The sequence below is a fragment of the Neofelis nebulosa genome, chromosome 7 (assembly GCF_028018385.1).
Source record: "Neofelis nebulosa isolate mNeoNeb1 chromosome 7, mNeoNeb1.pri, whole genome shotgun sequence".
In the NCBI taxonomy this organism is placed as follows: Eukaryota; Metazoa; Chordata; class Mammalia; order Carnivora; family Felidae; genus Neofelis; species Neofelis nebulosa.
The window spans coordinates 101,313,707-101,334,876 of record NC_080788.1 but is presented as its reverse complement, the minus strand read 5'-3'; the positions used below and the strand labels follow the sequence as shown (position 1 = coordinate 101,334,876).

The 21,170-nt window shown below is 39.2% G+C and overlaps 1 protein-coding gene across 1 annotated transcript in view; it reads left to right on the top strand.

Moving 5' to 3' along the window:
• Window positions 1–485: 485 nt before the first annotated feature.
• ERO1A (endoplasmic reticulum oxidoreductase 1 alpha) overlaps window positions 486–21,170 on the top strand; it is a 46,727-nt gene continuing 26,042 nt past the window's right edge. The window contains exons 1-4 of the mRNA XM_058739059.1: window positions 486–702; window positions 11,159–11,278; window positions 12,027–12,110; window positions 15,695–15,733. Of these exons, the coding sequence (XP_058595042.1) occupies window positions 589–702; window positions 11,159–11,278; window positions 12,027–12,110; window positions 15,695–15,733 (357 nt within the window). The 5' untranslated portion in view covers window positions 486–588. The remainder of the gene's footprint in view (window positions 703–11,158; window positions 11,279–12,026; window positions 12,111–15,694; window positions 15,734–21,170) is intronic.

Below are 21,170 nucleotides of genomic sequence, written 5' to 3'. Positions count from 1 at the left end.
TATGCAGCCCTGGTCTAGGTTATCACTCATAATCCCTTTCAGCTTTAAGACTGTCAGGGACACTGTGGATGCGTAATTGGTACGGTTTGACTTCCTCGTCTGGAAAGACCGAAGGATTGGCCGGGACTGCGCGGGGTGGGGCGGGCCCTGCGGGGAGACCCAGACCCCTTGGGTTTCTCGCTCGCTCGCTCGCGCGGTGGCGGCGGGAAGGACCCCCAACTCCCGCGCTGGGGTTGCGGCGGGCGCGCCGGGGCCAGGCTCCAGGCACCGGGCGTTGGGGGCCGGGGACGGGCGCGGTGCTCCGGGCGGGGCCGAGCCGGGAAGCGGGCTCGTGCGTCAGCCTCACGCGCGGGGAAGGAAGCCGACCCGAGGCCCCGGGCGGCCGGAGCGGGCGCCTTGGCACGTCCGCCGGCTCAGCCGGGAGGTGGCGGCCGCTGAGAGGCGGGAGAGCCGAGGGCGGGCCTGGGAGGCGGCCGGGAGGTGGGGCGTCGCCGGGGGCCGGCCCGCGCGGGCTTCATCAGTGGACGCGCGGCCTGCGCCCGAGTGCTGGGACCGGGACGGGCCGGGCGACGAGAGGCCAGAGCGGCTATGGGCCGCCGCTGGGGCTTCCTGATCGGCCTCGTGGGGGCCGTGTGGCTGCTCGGCTTGGGTCGCGGTGGGCAGCAGCCCCCGGAGACGGCGGCGCAAAGGTGCTTCTGCCAGGTGAGGGTTGTGCGCGGCCGCTCCCGGTGCTTCCCGCCTCCGCCCTGCGCTCTGTCCCGCGCACCCCGGCAGGTGAGGGGCTAGGAGTGCCTCTGCGTCTCCACCCGCCGGGATGAGCCCCCTGAGCTTCTGCTCCCTGGCCGGGCTCAGCCCTCTGCGGCTTGCCTGGCGTGGTCTGTACAGGTCTCCCACCGCAGCCTGGACGTCAGCGTGCCCTCCGGCGCTTCGGATCCGTTGTGGGGGGAGAGGTGTGGGTGTATGCTGTATGATTTTACCGAGTTGGTTTATACATCTTTGTTGGTCTTCCCTGCCCGGGGAGGGCGTGCACACTGTGCACGCTCACTCAGTATTTGTTATTTTCGCGGAACCTGGGTCTTCCTAACTTCTAACTTGACCTGGAACTGCGTACGATGTGTTCATGCTAGGTGCCTTCGCCATCCTTCCTGGGCAGGGTACGCCTTTGTAGGGTGGGGGAGGCTACTTTCAGATGTCGTTGTCAGGCAGGAGAATCGTTTCGTGTGGCTTTCCTGTTTCTAAGCCCATCTGCCTTGTGTTTTTGAGGCCGCGGCTTGCAGTGCCTCCTCGCCCTGTGTGTCCTTTCTATTTACTAAATGTAATGAGATTCTCTTACCGTGACACCCATTTGGCTGGTCTGAATTGGGAGGATGACCCTTACCCCTCAGCGCACAAGTTTGATTACAAACTTATTATGATCATGAGATGTGGGTTCCTTGAGGAAAAAAAAAAAAAAACATTAAAGAAATCTAGAGGTTTTCTGGTCTACGTGATCCTGTATTTTAATACAATTACTCTTAAAGTCACGTTTTGGTTGGCTTCTGTTGATAAAAATTACATTTTATACAAAATTGAGGTAGGCAATCCAAATTTTTCCTTTTAAGTGGATTTTACTATTATTATTATTTTTTTTATCAGAAATAACATTTGTGTAGGGACAATGCTACTCTTTCTTTCACAGAGGAAAGAAACAGCTTTACATATTATGGGAGGAAGAACTGTCTCTTTCACTTTTATATTCTTGCATCCTGTCGTTTTGCTGAATGATTTGGGAGTTGAGGTGTTATCTGGCTATGAGTAAGAGGTTAAAAGGAAATTGCTGCTTTCCAACTAAGATGGAAAAGCTCCTTTACGTTGCAAACTGCATACAGTCAAGTACTTAAAAGGAAGAAGGTTCATTTTTCTTCAGGTTACAAATATAACATAACACAAAGTGTAAACATTTAAAAATAAAGTAGAAATTAGAGACTTCAAAATAAGGTATTTAGTGTTGAAAGAAGATGTCCAATATAACATTTTCAACTATAGTCTAGAGTTTTAGATAATGGAATAAAAGTACATGTTGAGCTTTCAACTTTCACTTTCCTCTCCAATAACCTTTTTAGATATCTGTTTAAAATTGGGGAGTTTTACATTTTTTACACTTTTTTCCTTCTGATTAGTATTTAAGCTCCCCCCCCCCCCGTTTTGTAACATTTTCAAGATTTGAATACTCCCCAACACAAAAATCTGTTAGATCCCTTTCTTTTCCATTTAGAACAAAAGTGACAGGTTTTTGTGTTTTTTTTAGAATCAACTTTAAAAAATAATAAATTGAGGGTCCCATAGTAAAAAACAAATTTAAGAAAAATTAAAAATGATCTATTTAAATCAACTTAAGAACAGAGACCATCAATTTCAGTTCAATAGACTGAAAAAGAATGCATTTTAGTTCTACTATGGTCAGTAATGGAAGAGATAGGGGTAAGGTGGGAAATGGGGAGAGGGAACAAGCAATAACAGATATGAAGAGAAAATTGGAGACAAGCATATAGATGTGAATGGAAACGAGACACACACACACACACACACACACACACAGAAATAAAGGAAATAAATGGTGGAAGAAAAGATAAGGGGAGATGAATGGTGGAAATTATTCATTCAACAAACATTTATACACAGTGTGTATATTGACCTGAGTGTTTGGAATATAGAGATAACTATGGTGTGATACAAGTTAGTGAATAAAGTTCTTTGGAGATTGGGGAGAGGCAGAGATCCTAAGCATTTTAAAAAAACAAGTGAGAAGGGCTGCCTGGGGGGCTTAGTTAAGCATTCAACTTCAGCTCAGGTCATGACATCACAGTTCCTGAGTTCGAGCCCACATAGGGCTCTGTGCTGACAGTGCAGATCCTGCTTCAGATTCTATGTCTCCCTCTCTCTGCCCCTGCCCTGTTCTGTGGTCTCACTCTCAAAAATAAATAAACATTAAAAAAACAACAAGTTAGCAGGGGTGCATGGCTGACTCCGTCAGTAGAACATGTGACTCTTGATCTTAGAGTTGTAAGTTGGAGCCCATGTTGGTTGTAGAGATTACTTACAAAGTAAAATCTTAAAACAAACAAACAAGTCAGTAAATATTGCTAGACACTAAATCAAAAACTAAATGTTGATCTAACGTTTAGAAATACAAGTTAAAGGGGCATCTGGGTGTCTCAGTTGTTTAAGCAGGGGACTCCTGCTTTGGGCCCAGGTCATGATCTCATGGTTTGTGGCTTCCAGCCCCGAGTCAGGCTTCAGGTTGACAGCTTAGTGTGGAGCCTGCTTAAGATTCTCTCTTTTCTGGGGCACCTGGGTGGCTCAGAAGTTTAAGCATCCGACTTCGGCTCAGGTCATGATCTTGAGGTTTACCAGTTCAAGCCCTGCATCGGACACTCTGCTGTCAGCACGGAGCCTGCTTTGGATCCTGGGTCCCTCTCTCTGCCTCCCTCTCTCTCTCTCAAAAATAAATGAACATTAAAAAAAAAAAAAAAAAAAGATTTTCTCTGCCCATCCCGTTTGTTCTCACTCTCTCTCTCTCTCTCTGTCGAAATAGGTAAATAAAACAAAAACAACAACAAAAAACACAAAACCCTGTTTAAAAAAATATTTCAAGTTAAAATCTCTCATTCTCTTTGCCATACCCAATTAGCTGCAAAGTTCTGTTGAATCTGTTTTGTTAATAGACTTTTTCTCCCTGTCTGTTGCCACTCTCTCGCACCACTTCTACTTTGAATTACGCATCATCATCCCTCATTACCCTCTTGCATGGGGGCCCGGTATAGGGGTTCAGTTAACAGAGTATCAGCTCTAATTTGAGCCAAAGCAACATGTGGTTCTTTAGCCTTAGAAAGCCATTGAAGTAAAATGTGCAGAGCTCTACAAATAATCAGATTAAATTTAATAAACATTCATGGAAGCCTACTGTGAACGAGTTTTAAGAGATCAAAAAATAAATTAAAAATTTTAAAATTTAGTCCCATTTCTTGATACTCCAGAGTACTGAGCCTGGTACATAATGGGTGCTTAGCAAGTATTAGGCAAGTTATAATACAGGATGTTAGCACTATGCTAGCAGGAATATATTCTTTCCATTTTCTGCTGAGTGGGCCATTTGCATGTTTTTCTGGAATTCATCTTTCAGATGGGTGGATAGCTCCAAATGAATCTTTAAAGTTAGTCAGTTACTACATATGCCTGTTGACATCAAATCCTACTAAAACCATTTTCGCTGTATGTTGTAAGTTCTTTTGATAGCAGTGCTTCTGTGTTAGTTGCTGCAAATAAGTGATAGATTGCCTTAGACTTGTAAATCTTCCTTATATACAGCTTCCCACTTTTTATTTTATCATTCTATTTAAATTTTTTTTTCATTTTTGCACAGAAAATTGGCCTTTTCCTCCCCTTTTGGTATACAAGCCTGTAACAGTTCGTGTAAAGAACCCCATGATCATGACCTACCCTTTCTTTAAACCAAAATAATATTTGTATTTGTTGTAATAGGTATGAGCTTCAAGTAAGTGAAGATTCTTAAAAAAATTTTTTTTAATGTTTATTTATTTTTGAGAGAGGGAGAGACAGAATCTGAAGCAGGCTCCAGGCTCTGAGCTGTCAGCACAGAGTCTGATGTGGGCCTCGAACCCACAAGCTGTGGTATCATGACCTGAACTGAAGTCAGATGCTCAACTGACTGAGCCACCCAGGCACCCCATGAATGAAGATTCTTCAGACAAGATTTCTTGTTTTCCTTTTGACAGAATTTCTTATTTCCTTTTCCCCATTATGCACCAGTAGAGAGAATGAATGTAACAGAACTTTAGTCTCAATGCGTGGAATCCCAGGATTAAGAAGTAAACTCAGAAGAAATATTGAAGCCCAGATATGGAGGCAGTATGGACATGTTTTTCATTTAAATTAATTGGAAATGAGTTTGTAAAACTCCCATGTAGTCCAAATGTTTTATTAATCGTATTATGGCTAGTGCTAATAACGCTCAGATCCACTTACTTATGAGTGTAGTAAATCTCTATCAGGCTAATGAAAGGGGAATAGTGCAGATCATCCAAAATGACTATTTCAAGATGGATTATTTTCTTTTTTAAAAAAAAATTTTTTTTTAAACATTTATTTATTTTTGAGATACAGAGAGACAGAGCATGAAAAGGGGAGGGTCAGAGAGAGGGAGACACAGAATCTGAAACAGGCTCCAGGCTCTGAGCTGTCAACACAGAGCCTGACGTGGGGCTTGAACTCACAGCCCTCACGAACCGCGAGATCATGACCTGAGCTGAAGTCGGCTGCTTAACCGACTGAGCCACCCAGGCGCCCCAAGATGGATTATTTTCATTTGGAGTGCATTGTAGATACACTTGCCTACATCTATTTCAGCAGATTTACTTGTCTAGTGTCTTATTTAGCTCAATTTCAAAAATAGTTTTTATTTGTTAGAGTGGCTAGGTCACAGAAGAGACACTTGGTAATATGTTGCATGGTAGGTGGAAATAAGCCTGGATTGAAACTTAGAGGGATCTTTGAAACAGGTTATACTGGAGAGATGTCCATTGTCTCTGAGTACTTATTGCCTTCCAGGCCTTTGTGAACAAAGCATGTGGAACAAAGCATGTGTCTCATTGGTTGCTATACGTTGGGTTATTTAACAACAATTTAAAGTTGTAAAGACTAAGGCTTTAAAGCAGAAATAGCTCGTAGCATTCTGTGTCCTTGGAACCACCCAGTATAGAATCTTTGGTGTTTCCTTGTTTCCATTAACAGAGGTGTCTCTGTCAACATTCTTTTTTTGTTTTTTTAACTTTTGAAAAGTTTATTTAGAGAGAGCAAGAGAGAGTGTGTGCTGGAGAGCTGGGGAGGGCAGAGAGAGAGGGAGAGAGAGAATCCTAAGCAGGCTCCATGCTGTCAGCGAGTTTTATTAATTTAAGTAATCTCTACACCCAACATAGGGCTTGAACTCAGGACCCTGAGATCAAGAGTTCCAAGCTCTTCTGACTGAGCCAGCCAGACACCCCCATCAATTTTTTTCAATGAATAGTTTTCAAGTTCTTTTTAATGGTCACAGAACACTCTAAAATTACATACAACTAAAGGTCTTTGCCAAAAAAACCCACTTTGAGCACTTTTAAAAGGCATTTCATATTTCATACAAGTATGAGGAATATATTCTCAAAGTGCTTTGGAAAAAAATGATAGTCTGGTAGGACTAGAAGTTGTTGGCACAGAAGGAAACTATTTAGAATTTTTTTTTTTTTTTTGTCTTTCATTGTAAATTAAAGAGTACCTGTAAGCAGAAAATAGGGAACAAGCAGGCCCATGTTATTTTCTTTTCTCTTGCCTTTTATATTTTGGTATTTGGTCCAAACCAGTCAGAGTCCATGGAGAAAGTAATTGAGGCTACCTCTGCAGCTAACTTTTGGCTGTCTAGATCTATGTTCCAGTGGGGTGACAGATGTAAAAGTTTTGGAAAATTTTAGCTGCAAACTTGGCCTTTTTTTTCTTATCCATTAAAAAAAAAAATGTGAGTTGCTTTGGGGTAATTGTACGTCCACTTTCACCAGAAGCATTTAAGCAGTGGTAGGGTAATACTAACATTGGCATTTATATTATGTCATTTCATCTTGATATCAACTCTTTGAGATTGGAACTATTAGTATTGCTATATTGTGTTCACATGGGAAACTAAGGCTTAAGAGAGGTTAAAAATTTTGGGTATGTTTAAAATTGGTAAGTAGCAGAGATGGGATTCAACCCCAAGAAGGCTTGAGTCCAGGGCCTACGTGCTAACCATTGTTATATATTGCCTCCTTCTTCAGAGTATATAGGAGGGGATTGTTGTGTGCTTGGGAGTTTGCAGTAGAAGGGCCTTCAAAAGCTTTTCAACTGGTAAGAGACTAGGACTTTAAGCTGGGTGACATTATGTCAGACCTACCCTGGTCCTTATATCTACATTCCTCTGCAAGGACCTTCTATTTGCCACCTATTAGTTTGGCTCCGTACCCACGGCTGATTATCACCTAAAGCATGGATCAATGAGCTTCAATTTTTAGCATGCATCAGTCACTTTGTGCATGTGTGTGGTAGGGAGCGCGGGGTGCATTTAAAAAAAAAAATTCAGATTCTTGGGGTGCCTGGGTGGCTTAGTCAGTTAAGTGTCCGACTTCGGCTCAGGTCGTAATCTCACAGTTTGTGAGTTAGAGCCCTGCATCTGGCTCTGTGCTGACAGCTCAGAGCCTGCAGCCTGGTTCAGATTCTGTGTCTCCCTCTCTCTGTCTCTGCCCCTCCCCTGCTCTCTCTCAAAAATAAATAAAAATTTAAAAAAGAATTAAAAAAAATTCACATTCTTATGGTAGGGTCAGAATCTGTTTCAGTTTAGGAGATAGTGTGACAATTATTTAAGCAGCCTTAGCACTTCCTGAAGCTGCTACACAGTTCACAGTATCAGGTCATCCTTGTTCCAGATCAATGTCCATCTTTTGGTTTAGGTACTAAGACTGCTTTGTTTTCCAAGATTCTGCCCTGGGTCTGTTAATTGCATTTCTTCCTTAATCTTTTCTTGAGACTCTATTCCTGTAACATGCCTGGTTCTCTAGTTTCTAGAACTGGACCTGGCATCATGCCTGCCAACCTTTCTTCCAGTGATCAGGTTCTGCCTGTTGGCAGGCTTATCTGGACTGTCACATGGCTTTGGTTTCCAAGTATCTTCCTGCCTCTCCTTTGCTGGGCCTTCTCCATCTATTGAAATTCCTCCATCCCTGCCCTACCTCCTTAGCTGCCCTGCTACCTTTTGTTGTAGTTGGAAATACCTCCTGCTCAATTTTGTAGGTAAAGGTCAGAGGGTTTCCAATCTACCATTGTCCTGTCTTCCCTCTTCAGGATCTCTGGGCCAAAGCCATCTCTGCTGTGAATGCACCTTGCATTCCTTTATGGTTTGTGGCTTCTTCTAGCTTCCTTTGTAGTTAAGGTATAGATTGGTAAAATGTTGGATGTGATGGGTTATTTGCCTTCGCTGCTTGCTTCCCTTGCTCTGAGTGCATTCCTACCACTTGGGCCTGTGTAGTCTGGAGCACAGAGCACTACCATAGATGATGTGAGGAACCTAGTCATCATCAGACTGTGATGCTTGTTTCCAGGGAATGACAGTGACAGTAGACAGCATCCATTCATTCATTCATTCATTCACACATCCACTTCACAAATAAATATTGAGCATCTAGTGTGTGCTTTCTAGAAGTACAGTGCTGAAGACTGGGAATACAAAATGAACAAACATGATTTGCTCTCAAGGATTGTAAACTCTAGAGGGAGGTAGTGAACTATATAAATTCAAAGGAGTGAGGTAATCCTTATGTAGGAGTATGTGGAATGCCATGGGAGCGCATAGGAGACAGTTAACCCAGCAGGGGATGAGTGGTACCCCAGGGGTAGCTTTCCAAAAGAGGTGATGCCTGAACTTGAGTTTCAAAGATAGATTTTTACCTTAAAAATGAATTATTTCAGGGGAAAAAGTAATTGCTTCAAAACCATTCTCTTGGTTTTGTTTTGTTTTGTTTTGTTTTATGTGCTTGTTTCTTTTTTGTGACCTACTGTCCCTATCAGGCATGTGTCCCTTTGGCGTTTGTAGTCTCTGCCTGTTATTTCTTTGTGTAATAATTTGTATCCAAGAGGAAAAAGTAGCTATTTTATGTCCTTAGAAGTTCTACTTTTAAGGCTCAAAAGAAAGAGGTGAAAAATCAAATCATCTAGATTAGAAGCACTTCTGTTTTTGGGTGACTGAATGGTTCAGTCGGTTAAGCGTCCAACTTCAACTCAGGGCATGATCTCACAGCTTGAGAGTTCGAGCCCCCATGTCGGGCTTTGTGCTGACAGCTGGAGCCTGGAGACTGCTTCAGAGTCTGTGTATCCCCTTCTCTCTGCCCCTCTCATGCTTATGCTCTGTCTCTCTGTGTCTCTCAATAATAAACATTAAAAAATTTTTTTTAATTAAAAATAAAGCACTTTTGTGGTACCCCAAATTAGGACCTGAAGATTTTTGTATACTCAAGAGAATTTTTAGCAGGAAACAAGGACAAATTTGCATATGAAATGAAAATAAGTAGTTATTGCAGTAAAAAATATGTAGATCAGATTTCTAGAACCTGCATTAGTCCAAAACAAATAAGACTACACAAATTGGGACAAATCTTAGTTCTTAAATATTGCTGTCATTATCCAAAGTATTATCTCTCATCATCCAAAAGTATTTACTTTTAGGTAAAAATTTTGCATTCCTGTTTTGTGACATTCTAAAATTAAAAATAGGGTAGGATTTTACATATTCCAATGGGAAAACACCTACATTCAGTATTTTAGTGAAGTATTTGCTTCCTTACCAGTAGATTAAAAAAATTTTTTTGACAGTAAGTCTCTCTGAAATATAATCGAAAGTAGTTTGTAAAGCAAGTATGCAGACCAAAGTATGATAAGGATCTCTTTTCTACAGCATGCCCTATATTAAAAAACAAAACAAAACAAAACAAAACAATCTAGTTACTGTTCTTAAATCATGATATATTTGTTACTTACAATGTTACAATGTTAGCAATGTTAAATTAATTCTGTTAGATGTTTGCGCAGCGCCAAACAAACGTCTAAGACTTTTAGCTTCACTTTTTTTTTAATTTTTACTTTCTATAACTTATTTATTTTTTTATAATTTACATCCAAGTTAGCACATGGTGCAACAATGACTTCGGGAGTAGATTCTTTAAGCCCCTTACCCATTAAGCCCATCCCCCCTCCCACAACCCCTCCAGCAACACCCTGTTTGTTCTCTATATTTAAGAGTCTCTTATTTTTGTCTCCCTCCCTGTTTTTATATTATTTTTGCTTCCCTTCCCTTCTGTTGATCTGTTTTGTATCTTAAAGTCCTCATATGAGTACAGTCATATGATATTTGTCTTTCTCTGACTGACTAATTTCACTTAGCATAATGCCCTTAGTTTCACTTCTGATAACATTGTCTGATCGTAATTACCATTAAGATATTAGTTTTAAGCATGTGAAGATCAGAATTGGCTTAGTGGTCAATTTGCTATCTCTGTGCTGCTAATGATAAGTGATTTCTAAGCACCATTTCAAACCTGGACAAATAAACTGTCATGGACTAGTATTTGAGAGTTGGTAAATCCTTATAATGAATTATTGTTTATCTTATAAATTCAGTATCACTTTTTTTTTTTTAATTTTTTTTTCAACGTTTTTTATTTTATTTTTGGGATAGAGAGAGACAGAGCATGAACGGGGGAGGGGCAGAGAGAGAGGGAGACACAGAATCGGAAACAGGCTCCAGGCTCCGAGCCATCAGCCCAGAGTCCGACGCGGGGCTCGAACTCACAGACCGCGAGATTGTGACCAGTCGCTTAACCGACTGCGCCACCCAGGCGCCCCCAGTATCACTTCTTTTTATACGTTCACCAAGCATGTCCCCTACCTATACATCCTGTAGGAAACTTAATAGGGAATACAGAGACAGTTGAATCCTGGGAATATGGAGTCTCAGGAAGGCCAAGGATAGGAATGCAACTGAGCTTCAAGGATGTTGGGTGGAAGTAGGAGCTGGAAAACCCCAGGGAATCCATGTATCAGATATTTTCTGTTTCCTGTCTCTGCTTCACTGTGTATCTTTAAAAATCTTTCCTCTCTTTTGCTGACTGGCTCATGTGCTGCTCAGTTCACATGATGGAATATGGTCTGAGTTTATTTGCTTTAGTGGTCAAGCTGCAGGGAGAGAGATCTCTTCTTATTCTCAAGTCCAGATTCCTGGAGCAGGGACCAAGACATGGTTTGGGTTAGATACTGACCCCTGGTCAGGTCTGGGGCAGGGTTACAAAGTGGCTGCAGGGGACCAACTCTGCCTATGTGTGTGTGTACATGGGTGTGGGATGAGCTCAGTGTACCCTCCAAAAGGTATGCACCACATTCTTGTAGGTGTATAGCAAGAGAAATCGCATTGTTAGATTACTGTCATGTCTCATCTCCGAAAATCATGAGGAGGGAAGATAAGAGTTGCTTGAGTCCTAACCTTGTCAGGAAAAAGAACCCTGTTGCAACTAAGGTATTTTGATGTATTGTTTTATTTTCTTTGTAACAGGTTAGTGGTTACTTGGATGATTGTACCTGTGATGTTGAAACCATTGATAGATTTAATAACTACAGGCTTTTCCCAAGACTACAAAAACTTCTTGAAAGCGACTACTTTAGATATTACAAGGTATTTTTGTTTTTAATTTTTTTGTATAAGAATACTTAAAGTTTAAATGGATAATTGTATTTTCTTAGGAATTCCTGAACTTCAAAATTGTGGCCATTATTTAAAATTCAGTTCACAAGAGTGAACAGTGTGGTTCTGAAACCATCCATTGGATACTTTCAATTTCAACAACTGAGTTTTGCACTCTGGAGTTAGAAACTTGTTGGTTAACTTGAACTCAGAACAGAAACTATTATACTGTTACCAAAATTGCCAATGCATACTTTCCCAAAATACTGGCTTGACTCCAGTTAATTAAAATAACTACATTTTTTTGAGAAGCGTGACTTTGTTCTGACCTGTATTATTTTAACTAGTCACTGTTGATATTTTATCTTGAGATATCTACTTAAAGGGTTTAAAATATCTGATCATTGGAATATGTAGTTATCGTCTGAGTTCAACAGTTGCCTGTTACTGCCTTAAAAAAAGTATCAGCTGAGCAGTGATGATATGAGCTACTTTGGCTCCTAGTTCCCATCTTCAGGATCTGTTTAGTACCAGTCTGTGTGTTTCTAACCAAGTCTACCAGTTTACTTAACACAAGTTACACATTGGTACAATCACTGGAACTTGGCAACCTGTAAGCGAAGAAAAAGAATAATTGCAGCTGATAGCATGACCAGGTTATCACATCATAATTCAACACCTGTTGAATAATAATCTCAAGATTCTTACTCTTGTAACTTTTTCTGTTATTATCCTATAGGTAAACCTGAAGAGGCCGTGTCCTTTCTGGAACGATATCAACCAGTGTGGTCGGAGAGACTGTGCTGTCAAACCGTGTCAGTCGGTAAGAACCAAGTATACATGTGACAACTGTTACACCTTTTTGCAAATAACTGCAATGTTTTAAAAAGGGGGCAATACAACTAAAATAACTTTTTAATCCTTAGGTTAAATATAATGTTTAATATTTACATATTAAAAAACCTCAACTTACCAATATAAAACCTATTTTGAATTATTCTTTCGTAATAATCCTTTGACTTACTGGTGAGATTAATAGGATGTTTGTTTTTCTTCTTACATCTTACCTAAAGGTGTGTTTATAGTATAACAGAATGAAATTAATTGGCAGGTAAACAAACTCCCTCCTTTCTTCATGGTGTGTTGTTTTCCTTGGGTGGGGGGTGGATGAACAAAACACCTGGTGTTGCTTAAGAATTCTCAGTGTATTAGGGGTGCTTGGGTGGCTTAGTCGGTTAAGCCTCTGACTCTTGATTTCGGCCCAAGTCGTGATCTCATGGTTTGTGGGATCAAGCCCCACATTGTGCCCCACACTGATGGGCATGGTGCCTGTTTGGGGATTCTTTCTCCCTCTTCCCTGTTCATGTGGGCTCTCTCTCTCTCAAAATAAATAAACTTAAGAAAAAAAAAAAAAGGAATTCTCAGAGCATTAAAATTTGAAGTGTTCTACTCTGGAAGCAGAGAATTTTACACTTTCCATGAAGCCTTTTTTTTTTTTTTTCCCATTTTAAAAGCATATATTTCTATTTTTTTATTGTGATAAAATATACGTAACATAAAATTTACCATTTTAACCATTTTAAGTGCACGGTTCAGTGGCATTAAGTACATTCCCACTGTTGTGCAACCGTCACCACCATCCACGTGCAGACCCTTTTCATCCTCACAAACTGAAACTGTGTGTTCACTGAACAATGACTCCCTATTCCCCCGTCCCTCTAGCCCCCGGCAGGCACTATTCTACTTTCTTTCTTTATGAATTTGACTATTCTAGGTACCTCAGATAAGGAGAATTATTACACAGTGTGTCCTTTTGTGTCTGGCTTGTTTCACTTAACCTAATGTTTTCAAGTTTTACCCATAGTACCATGTATACATGGTATTTGAATTTTATTCCTTTTTAAGGCTGAATAATATTGCATTGTCATGCATTTGCATTTCATTTATCCATTCTCTTGATTCACTTTTGGGTTATTCCTGTCTTTTGGCTATTGTGCATAATGCTGTTTGGGATATGGGTGCACAAGTATTTGTTTGCATTCCTTTTTTTTTTTTTTTTTTCCCTTGGATAACTTTATTTATTTATTTATTTATTTATTTATTTATTTATTTGAAATACTCTGCAGCTCATTTTATTTATTTAATTTTATTTTAATTTTTTAATTTACATCCAAATTAGTTGGCATATAGTGCAACAATGATTTCAGGAGTAGATTCCTTAATGCCTCTTACCCATTTAGCCCATCCCCCCTCCCACAATCCCTCCAGTAACCCTCTGTTTGTTCTCCATGTTTAAGAGTCTCTTATGTTTTGCCCCCCTCCCTGTCTTTGTATTATTTTTGCTTCCCTTCTCTTGTGTTCAACTGTTCTGTGTCTTAAAGTCCTCATATGAGTGAAGTCATATGATATTTGTCTTTGACTGACTATGTTTGCATTCCTAATTTCAGTTCTTTTGGGGATGCACCCAAGATTAGAATTGCTGGATCATTGAGTAAATCTGTGTTTAATATTTTGAGGAACACCATGCCTTCTGCCACAGTAGCTGTACCATTTTACATCCCACCAGCAATGTACAAAGCTTCCAATTTCTCCATATCCTCACTAATACTTGCCATTTTCTATTTTCTGGATAATAGCCATCCTAATGGGTGTGAAGTGATGCTATATTTTTGAGTGGTTTATTTTTATATGTGCAAATAAAATATTGCTATATAACCTATCTGGCATATGGAATTAAAGCAAATGTAAAATATTATTTATGGGTCTTTTATCGTTAAATAATTAAGAATCATGTTTTTAGTATATTCTCAGACAAAAGTTTTTGAAAATGGATGGACTGGGGCGCCTGGGTGGCGCAGTCGGTTAAGCGTCCGACTTCAGCCAGGTCACGATCTCGCGGTCCGTGAGTTCGAGCCCCGCGTCAGGCTCTGGGCTGATGGCTCGGAGCCTGGAGCCTGTTTCCGATTCTGTGTCTCCCTCTCTTTCTGCCCCTCCCCCGTTCATGCTCTGTCTCTCTCTGTCCCAAAAATAAATAAAAAAAAAAAAAGTTGAAAAAAAAAAATTTAAAAAAAAAAAAAGAAAAAAAAAAGAAAATGGATGGATTAACTTGTGAAACCATTTCTGTTGTGATAATATCATTAAAGTGATATTGTCAATTTAAATGTTTTGTTTTATTTCCCAAAGTTCTAGTATTTATAGTTAGTAATAGAAAACATTAGTTGGGGAAATTCAAGTTTACCAATAACTTATTTATATGGCTTATTAAGCATGCTCAAAATATGGTAGACACTTAATAAAGGCATTTAATTGCACTTACACATTAAATGGGCTATATTAACATTGGTCAGAAAAAGCAACTGGTTTTACAGTTACTGAAAATTTGAATCTTTTTTAAAGCAATTTTTAAAAACACTTTATTTTTTTATTTTATTTTATTTTTCATCTTTATTTTTTGAGAGCGCAAGAGAGTGCACAAGTGGAGGGGGCACAGGGAGAAAATCTCAAGTAGGATCTGCACTCAGAGCAGAGCCCAACACAGGGCTCAACCGGTTAAGCGTCTGACCCTTGATTTCAGCTCAGGTGACCTGAGCTGAAATCAAGGGTCAGACGCTTAACCAACTGTGCTGTTCAGATGCCTCCTAAACAATTCTGTTTAAAAATAATCTCAAACATTGGGGTACAAGTGCCCCTATGCATGGAAAAAGCCTAAATGTCCATCAACTGATGAATGGATAAAGAAATTGTGGTTTATATACACAATGGAATACTACGTGGCAATGAGAAAGAATGAAATATGGCCCTTTGTAGCAACGTGGATGGAACTGGAGAGTGTGATGCTAAGTGAAATAAGTCATACAGAGAAAGACAGATACCATATGGTTTCACTCTTATGTGGATCCTGAGAAACTTAACAGAAACCCATGGGGGAGGGGAAGGGAAAAAAAAAAAAAAAAAAAAAAGAGGTTAGAGTGGGAGAGAGCCAAAGCATAAGAGACTCTTAAAAACTGAGAACAAACTGAGGGTTGATGGGGGGTGGGAGGGAGGGAAGGTGATGGGCATTGAAGAGGGCATCTTTTGGGATGAGCACTGGGTGTTGTATGGAAACCAATTTGACAATAAATTTCATATATTAAAAATAAATAAATAAATAAATAAATAAATAAATAAATAAATAAAAAAATAATCTCAAAGCAGCGTCTGGTTGGCTCAGTTGGAAGAGCATGCAACTCTTGATCCTGGGGTCATGAGTTCAAGCCCCACATTAGGTGCAGAGATTACTTTAAATAAATAAATAAGGTAAACTTAAATAAATAAATAAAAATAATCTCATAAATCATAGAAACTTAAATTTTTTTTCAGAAGATAGACTAAATGTCATACAAAAGCATTTTTTTTTTTCTTTTTCAGGATGAAGTTCCTGATGGAATTAAATCGGCAAGCTACAAGGTATGTACGTACACTTACTAATGTGTCTAGTATCTTAACAAAAAACTCATAAAACTCATTTCTCCTGCCAGGCATGACCCTACTTCTCTGTTGTCCTTCACAGTAAAACCCATTAGGAGTCATTTATACTCAATGGCTCTAATTCCTTATTTTTTCTTTTGTTCAGCTTTTTATTATAGAAAACATGAGAGATAAATAAAGAGCTTCAGCAGTTAGTGTATGGCCAATCTTGTTTCATCTGTACCTTGAACTCCATTTTCCCAGTTATTTTTAAAGCCATTCATAGAAAAATCGCTCTGTTTACAAAAGTTTCATAGATATTTTTAAGATAAAAAAATACTTAAAAAAACATAACCACTGTCAGGGTTCAGATTTCTCTACTTGTTTCATAATAATTTGTTTGTTTGAAACAGGATTCAAACATATTTCACACATTGCGTTTGGTTCCTGTGTCTCTTAGGTCTCTTTCTCTCTCTTTTGTTTTTTTAGAAATTAAAACAAAATATTTATTTATTTATTTTGAGAGAGAGAGAGACTGAGTGCGAGCTGGGGAGGAGCAGAGAGAGAGAGGGAGAGAGAGAATCCCAAGCAGGCTCCGTGTTCAGTGTGGAGCCCAATGTGAGGCTTGATCTTATGACCCTGGGATCATGACCTGAGCCGAAATCAAGAGTCAGACACTTAACTGACTGAGCCACCCAGGCACCTCCCAATCTCTTTTTTAAATAGTATTGATTTTATTTATTTATTTATTTTTTTCAACGTTTTTAATTTATTTTTGGGACAGAGAGAGACAGAGCATGAACGCATGAACGGGGGAGGGGCAGAGACAGAGGGAGACACAGAATCGGAAACAGGCTCCAGGCTCTGAGCCATCAGCCCAGAGCCTGACGCGGGGCTGGAACTCACAGACCGCGAGATCATGACCTGGCTGAAGTCGGACGCTTAACCGACTGCGCCACCCAGGCGCCCCTAAATAGTATTGATTTTAAAAGTATTTTTACCTTTATAAATAAAAGTATTGATTTTATAATACTTTTAGATTTACAGAAAAATTGTGATGATAATATAGTTCCCATATACCCCATTCCAGTTTCATCTATAATTAACATCTTACATTATTATGATCCATTTGTTATAATTAATGAATCAATATTGATATCACTCAAGTCCATACTTTGTTCAGATTTCTACCTAATGTCCTTTTTCTGTCCAGGATCCCATCTAGGATACCACATTATATTTAATAGTCATGTTTCCTTAGGCTTCTCTTAGCTGTGACAGATTCTCAAACTTCCCTTGTTTTTGATAAGGTGTTTAGAGAAATACTTGTCAGGTATTTTGTAGAATGTCCATAAATTGGGATTTGTCTGATGTTTTTGTCATGATTACACTGGGGTTATGTGTTTTGGGGAGGAAGACTACAGAGTTAAAGTGCCCTTTTCATCACATCGCATCAAGGGTACATAGTATCAACATGACTTATTACTGTTAATGTTAACCTTGATCACCTGACTGACATAATTTTTGTCAGGTTTTCTCCACTGTAGATTTACTATTTTCCACCCTTTCCACACTGCATTCTTTGGAGGGAGCTCACTGTGTACAGCCCATACTTCAGGAGGGCTCTATCTTCTTAAGGATATAAATTGGAATTTTTCAGTATGGGAGACTTAATATCTCCCTCCATTTACTTATTTTTTCAATCATTTATTTATATCAGGAGATGTTTATTTTATACTTTGGATTATAATCAGGTATGACTTTATTTTATTGTTCAAATTATTCTATTCTGGCTATTGGGAGTTGTTTCAGTTGTTCCTGTGTCCCTTTAACATACTCCCATCATTGTGGTTTTTCTCTTTTTTTAGCACTTCCATATTTTCTGGTACTACTTGTATGTTTCTGTCTCTTAAATGTCTTTCAATCCATGTCCATTCCCTCTCCCTCTTTTTTGGTATTAAGGCTTTTCAGATTCATTTTCTGATATATATTGATTGGAGTTGCTGTGTACTTACTATTACATCATATCAGAAGACACATAATGTCTGGTTTTCTTTTTTTATGATGTTAAGATCTATCATTGGGTTCATTATGTATCTGTTATAAAGTTACCCACTAGCTTTTTACCTGAAAGTTTCATTAGCTGCTTTGATGATTATTACTTGTTGCATTCTTTCATTAGGGGTTTGAAAATGTTGATATTCTAATTATATCATCCTTTTTTTTTTTTTTTTTTTTAATAATTTATTGTCAAGACAGCTAACATATAGTGTATAGAGTGTAGTCTTGGCTTCGGGAGTAGATTCTTGTGATTCATTACTTACATACCACACCCACTGTTCATCCCAGCAAGTGCCCTCCTCGATGCCCATCACTCATTTTCCCTGCCCCCCCAAACCCCCACCCCCATTAACTCTCAGTTTGTTTTCTGTATTTAAGAGTCTCTTATGGTTTGCCTCCCTCCCTATCTATTTGTAACTTATTTTTCCTTCCCTTCCCCTTTGGTCTTCTGTTAAGTTTCTCAAATTCCACATATGACGGAAAACATATTTTTATCATTCTTTCCATACTTCTTATCTGTTTTTATTCTATAAAACCATTTCTTGTCAACTATTTGGATGCCCTGAAATACAGTTTATGCAGGGCACACAATATAAATGCTTTATTCTTTTCCTTTGCTTACCGGTTTTCAGAATAATTATGAGTTTGGTGCTCTAGCATCTCCAGAGATGACCAATTAGATTTTTATTTTTAAGTGTTATTATGAACTTCGGAGTTTTGACATATTTAATGTACTGGACTCTTTTGTAGTCATTTTTTATTATTCCTTTTGATGCTTGAGTTTTTCCATCTTTGGTCACTAGATGCTCCTTCAAGTAAGTGATCATGGCCTTTGAGATGATCTCAGTAGTCTTAGTAGACTTTTTTTTCCCTTTTTTAAATGTTTATTTATTTATTTAGAGAGAGAGAAAGAGGGAAAGAGGGCAGGTGTGGGGCAGAGAGAGAGAGAGAGAGAGAGAGAGAGAGAATCCCAAGCAGACTCCAAACTAGAGCCCAAATTTCACAAACAGTGAGATATGACCTGAGCCAAAATCAAGAATCGATTGCTTAACCAATTGAGCCACCCCAGGCGCCCCTAGAATTTTTGCTTTCTATTATGAAAAGATCTTCTAGGCTTATTTTGCATTTTTCTTACTTTGAGCTTGGAGTTAACCTTTTTTCTATTAACGTTTTTTCTAAATAGTCCTGGTTCTTTTAGTGGGAAATGGTGTTTAGAGATTATAATCTGGTTCCTAGGGGTGCTAAATGTTACTGGGTTATTATTGTCTCAAGGCCTATTTTGGTAGGAAAAATTCAATTTGTGATTACAAAGCTTTAAAATATATCCAGAATCTTAACAATCTTTATTGCTACTGCTGTATTTAAAGATGCCATCATTTTTTGCCTGGATTATTGTAGTAACCTCTTAAATGGTCTGCCTACTCTACCCTCCTTGCATCTGTATAGTCTCTTCTAAAGACCGCAGCCAGAGTGATTTTTTTTTTTTTTTTTTTTTAAGAATTCAGATAGTATCTCTCCTCTGTTTAAAATTCTCTCATGTGTTCCATCTCTCTTGGAGTAAAATCCAAAGCACTTAGAGAGTAACAAGAGTACATCAAGGGACCATATACCAAGTTTTGCCTGAGGCAGGACTGGTTTATGCCTGTTGTTCTGGCATCCTGTATGATGTTTTTCAAATGTTTATTTTTGAGAGAGGGAGGGAGAGAGAGAAAGACAACGTGAGTGGGGGCAGGGCAGAGAGAGAGAGAGAGAAGAAGACAGAGGATCTGAAGCAGGCTCTAGGCTCTGTGCTGACAGCAGAGAGCCCCATGCGAAGCTTGAACTCAAACTGTGAGTTCATGACCTGAGCCGAAGTCAGACGCTTAACTGACTGAGCTACCCAGGTGCCCCAGCATCCTGAATGATTTATCATTTGTCCTGAGTTTTAAACTTTTTAAACAAAATATTAATAGTTGCATTAAAACAAGTTAAGGTGGGGGCGCCTGGGTGGCTCAGTTGGTTAAGCGTCCAACTTCGGCTCAGGTCATGATCTCATGGCTCGTGGGTTCGAGCCCTGTGTCAGGCTCTGTGCTGACAGCTTGGAGCCTGGAGCCTGCTTCATGTTCTGTGTCTCCCTCTCTGCCCCTCCCCGGCTCCTGCTGTCTCTCCCTGTCTTTCAGAAATAAACATTTAAAAAAACTAAAATAAGTTAAGATCGATTTAATTGACCAAATGCTTTGTATTTCTAGTTTCCTTTGTTGTCTCCTCTGAGATGTATGTACACTAAAGAGTTCTTACTTTAATATCAAAGTTGACCAATAATAATTTGTGCCTCTTTTCCTGACCTTCCCTAAATGTAAATAAATGATTTTTCAAGGACAGTATACAGGGTGATAAAATACCTGCTGATAAAACAATTCCAGGCAGACACAATTCTGGGGGCAACTAACTCCTTACAGTCTTGGGAAGTGGACGGAACACCATCGACATTCTGCCCTGCTGGTCTCTCAGAGTTATCAGCCAATTGTTCTGTGTCCTGATATATCCTAAGCTGCCAGGCTGCCATTTGACTTGTCAGTGGGAAACCTGGCAAATTATAGGTCAGGTTTATTTAAAATATATACGGGAAATAGTGGGTGAGCAATCCTGCATAGAGAGAGTAGTCTTCCACTTCCTATAGTGGTTTTATATTTTTTTGTAAAGTGCATATCAACAGCTTATAATTATTTTACTATTTAGTAATCAAAAATTTTACAATGAATCCTTTTAGCTGAAATAACTAGAAAGAAATAAAGAAGTACATGCTTAAGGAAGAAGTATTAAATTTCGATTTCTCACCACAGTTGATGATGACATATAACTTACACAAAAGGTCATCATTTACCATCCACAAGGGGCATAGAAATATCTGTGACCACATAAACACCAGAACACACAAATCTACTGACAAAGCCAAAGCACCTACTTTGTAAATTACTAGTTGTAAATTACTCGTTATGTCTAAAAATAATAACTTGTGCAGCTATAGTGGTGCATTTACATATCATTCCGGTATATGTGGTTTTTCATGTAGACTAAGTTATTGTTCTGAATTAAAATTTTTAATAGGTATGTTACTGTGAAAATTTTTATATATCCAGCAAAGCCGAAGGAATTTTCGTGTGAACACTCATACCCATCACCTGGATTTGTATCATTAACATTATTGTAAACTTACGTTTCTCACATGTGTCGGTCTATCCTTCTAGTTATCCATTAAAAAAATCTTATTTTTTAGATGCATTTCAAAGTAAATTGCAAGCATCAGTACACATTACCCTAAATATGTCATCGTCTCTCTCTCTCTCTCTCTCTCTCAACCTCTCTCTCTCTCTCTCTCTCTCTATATATATATATA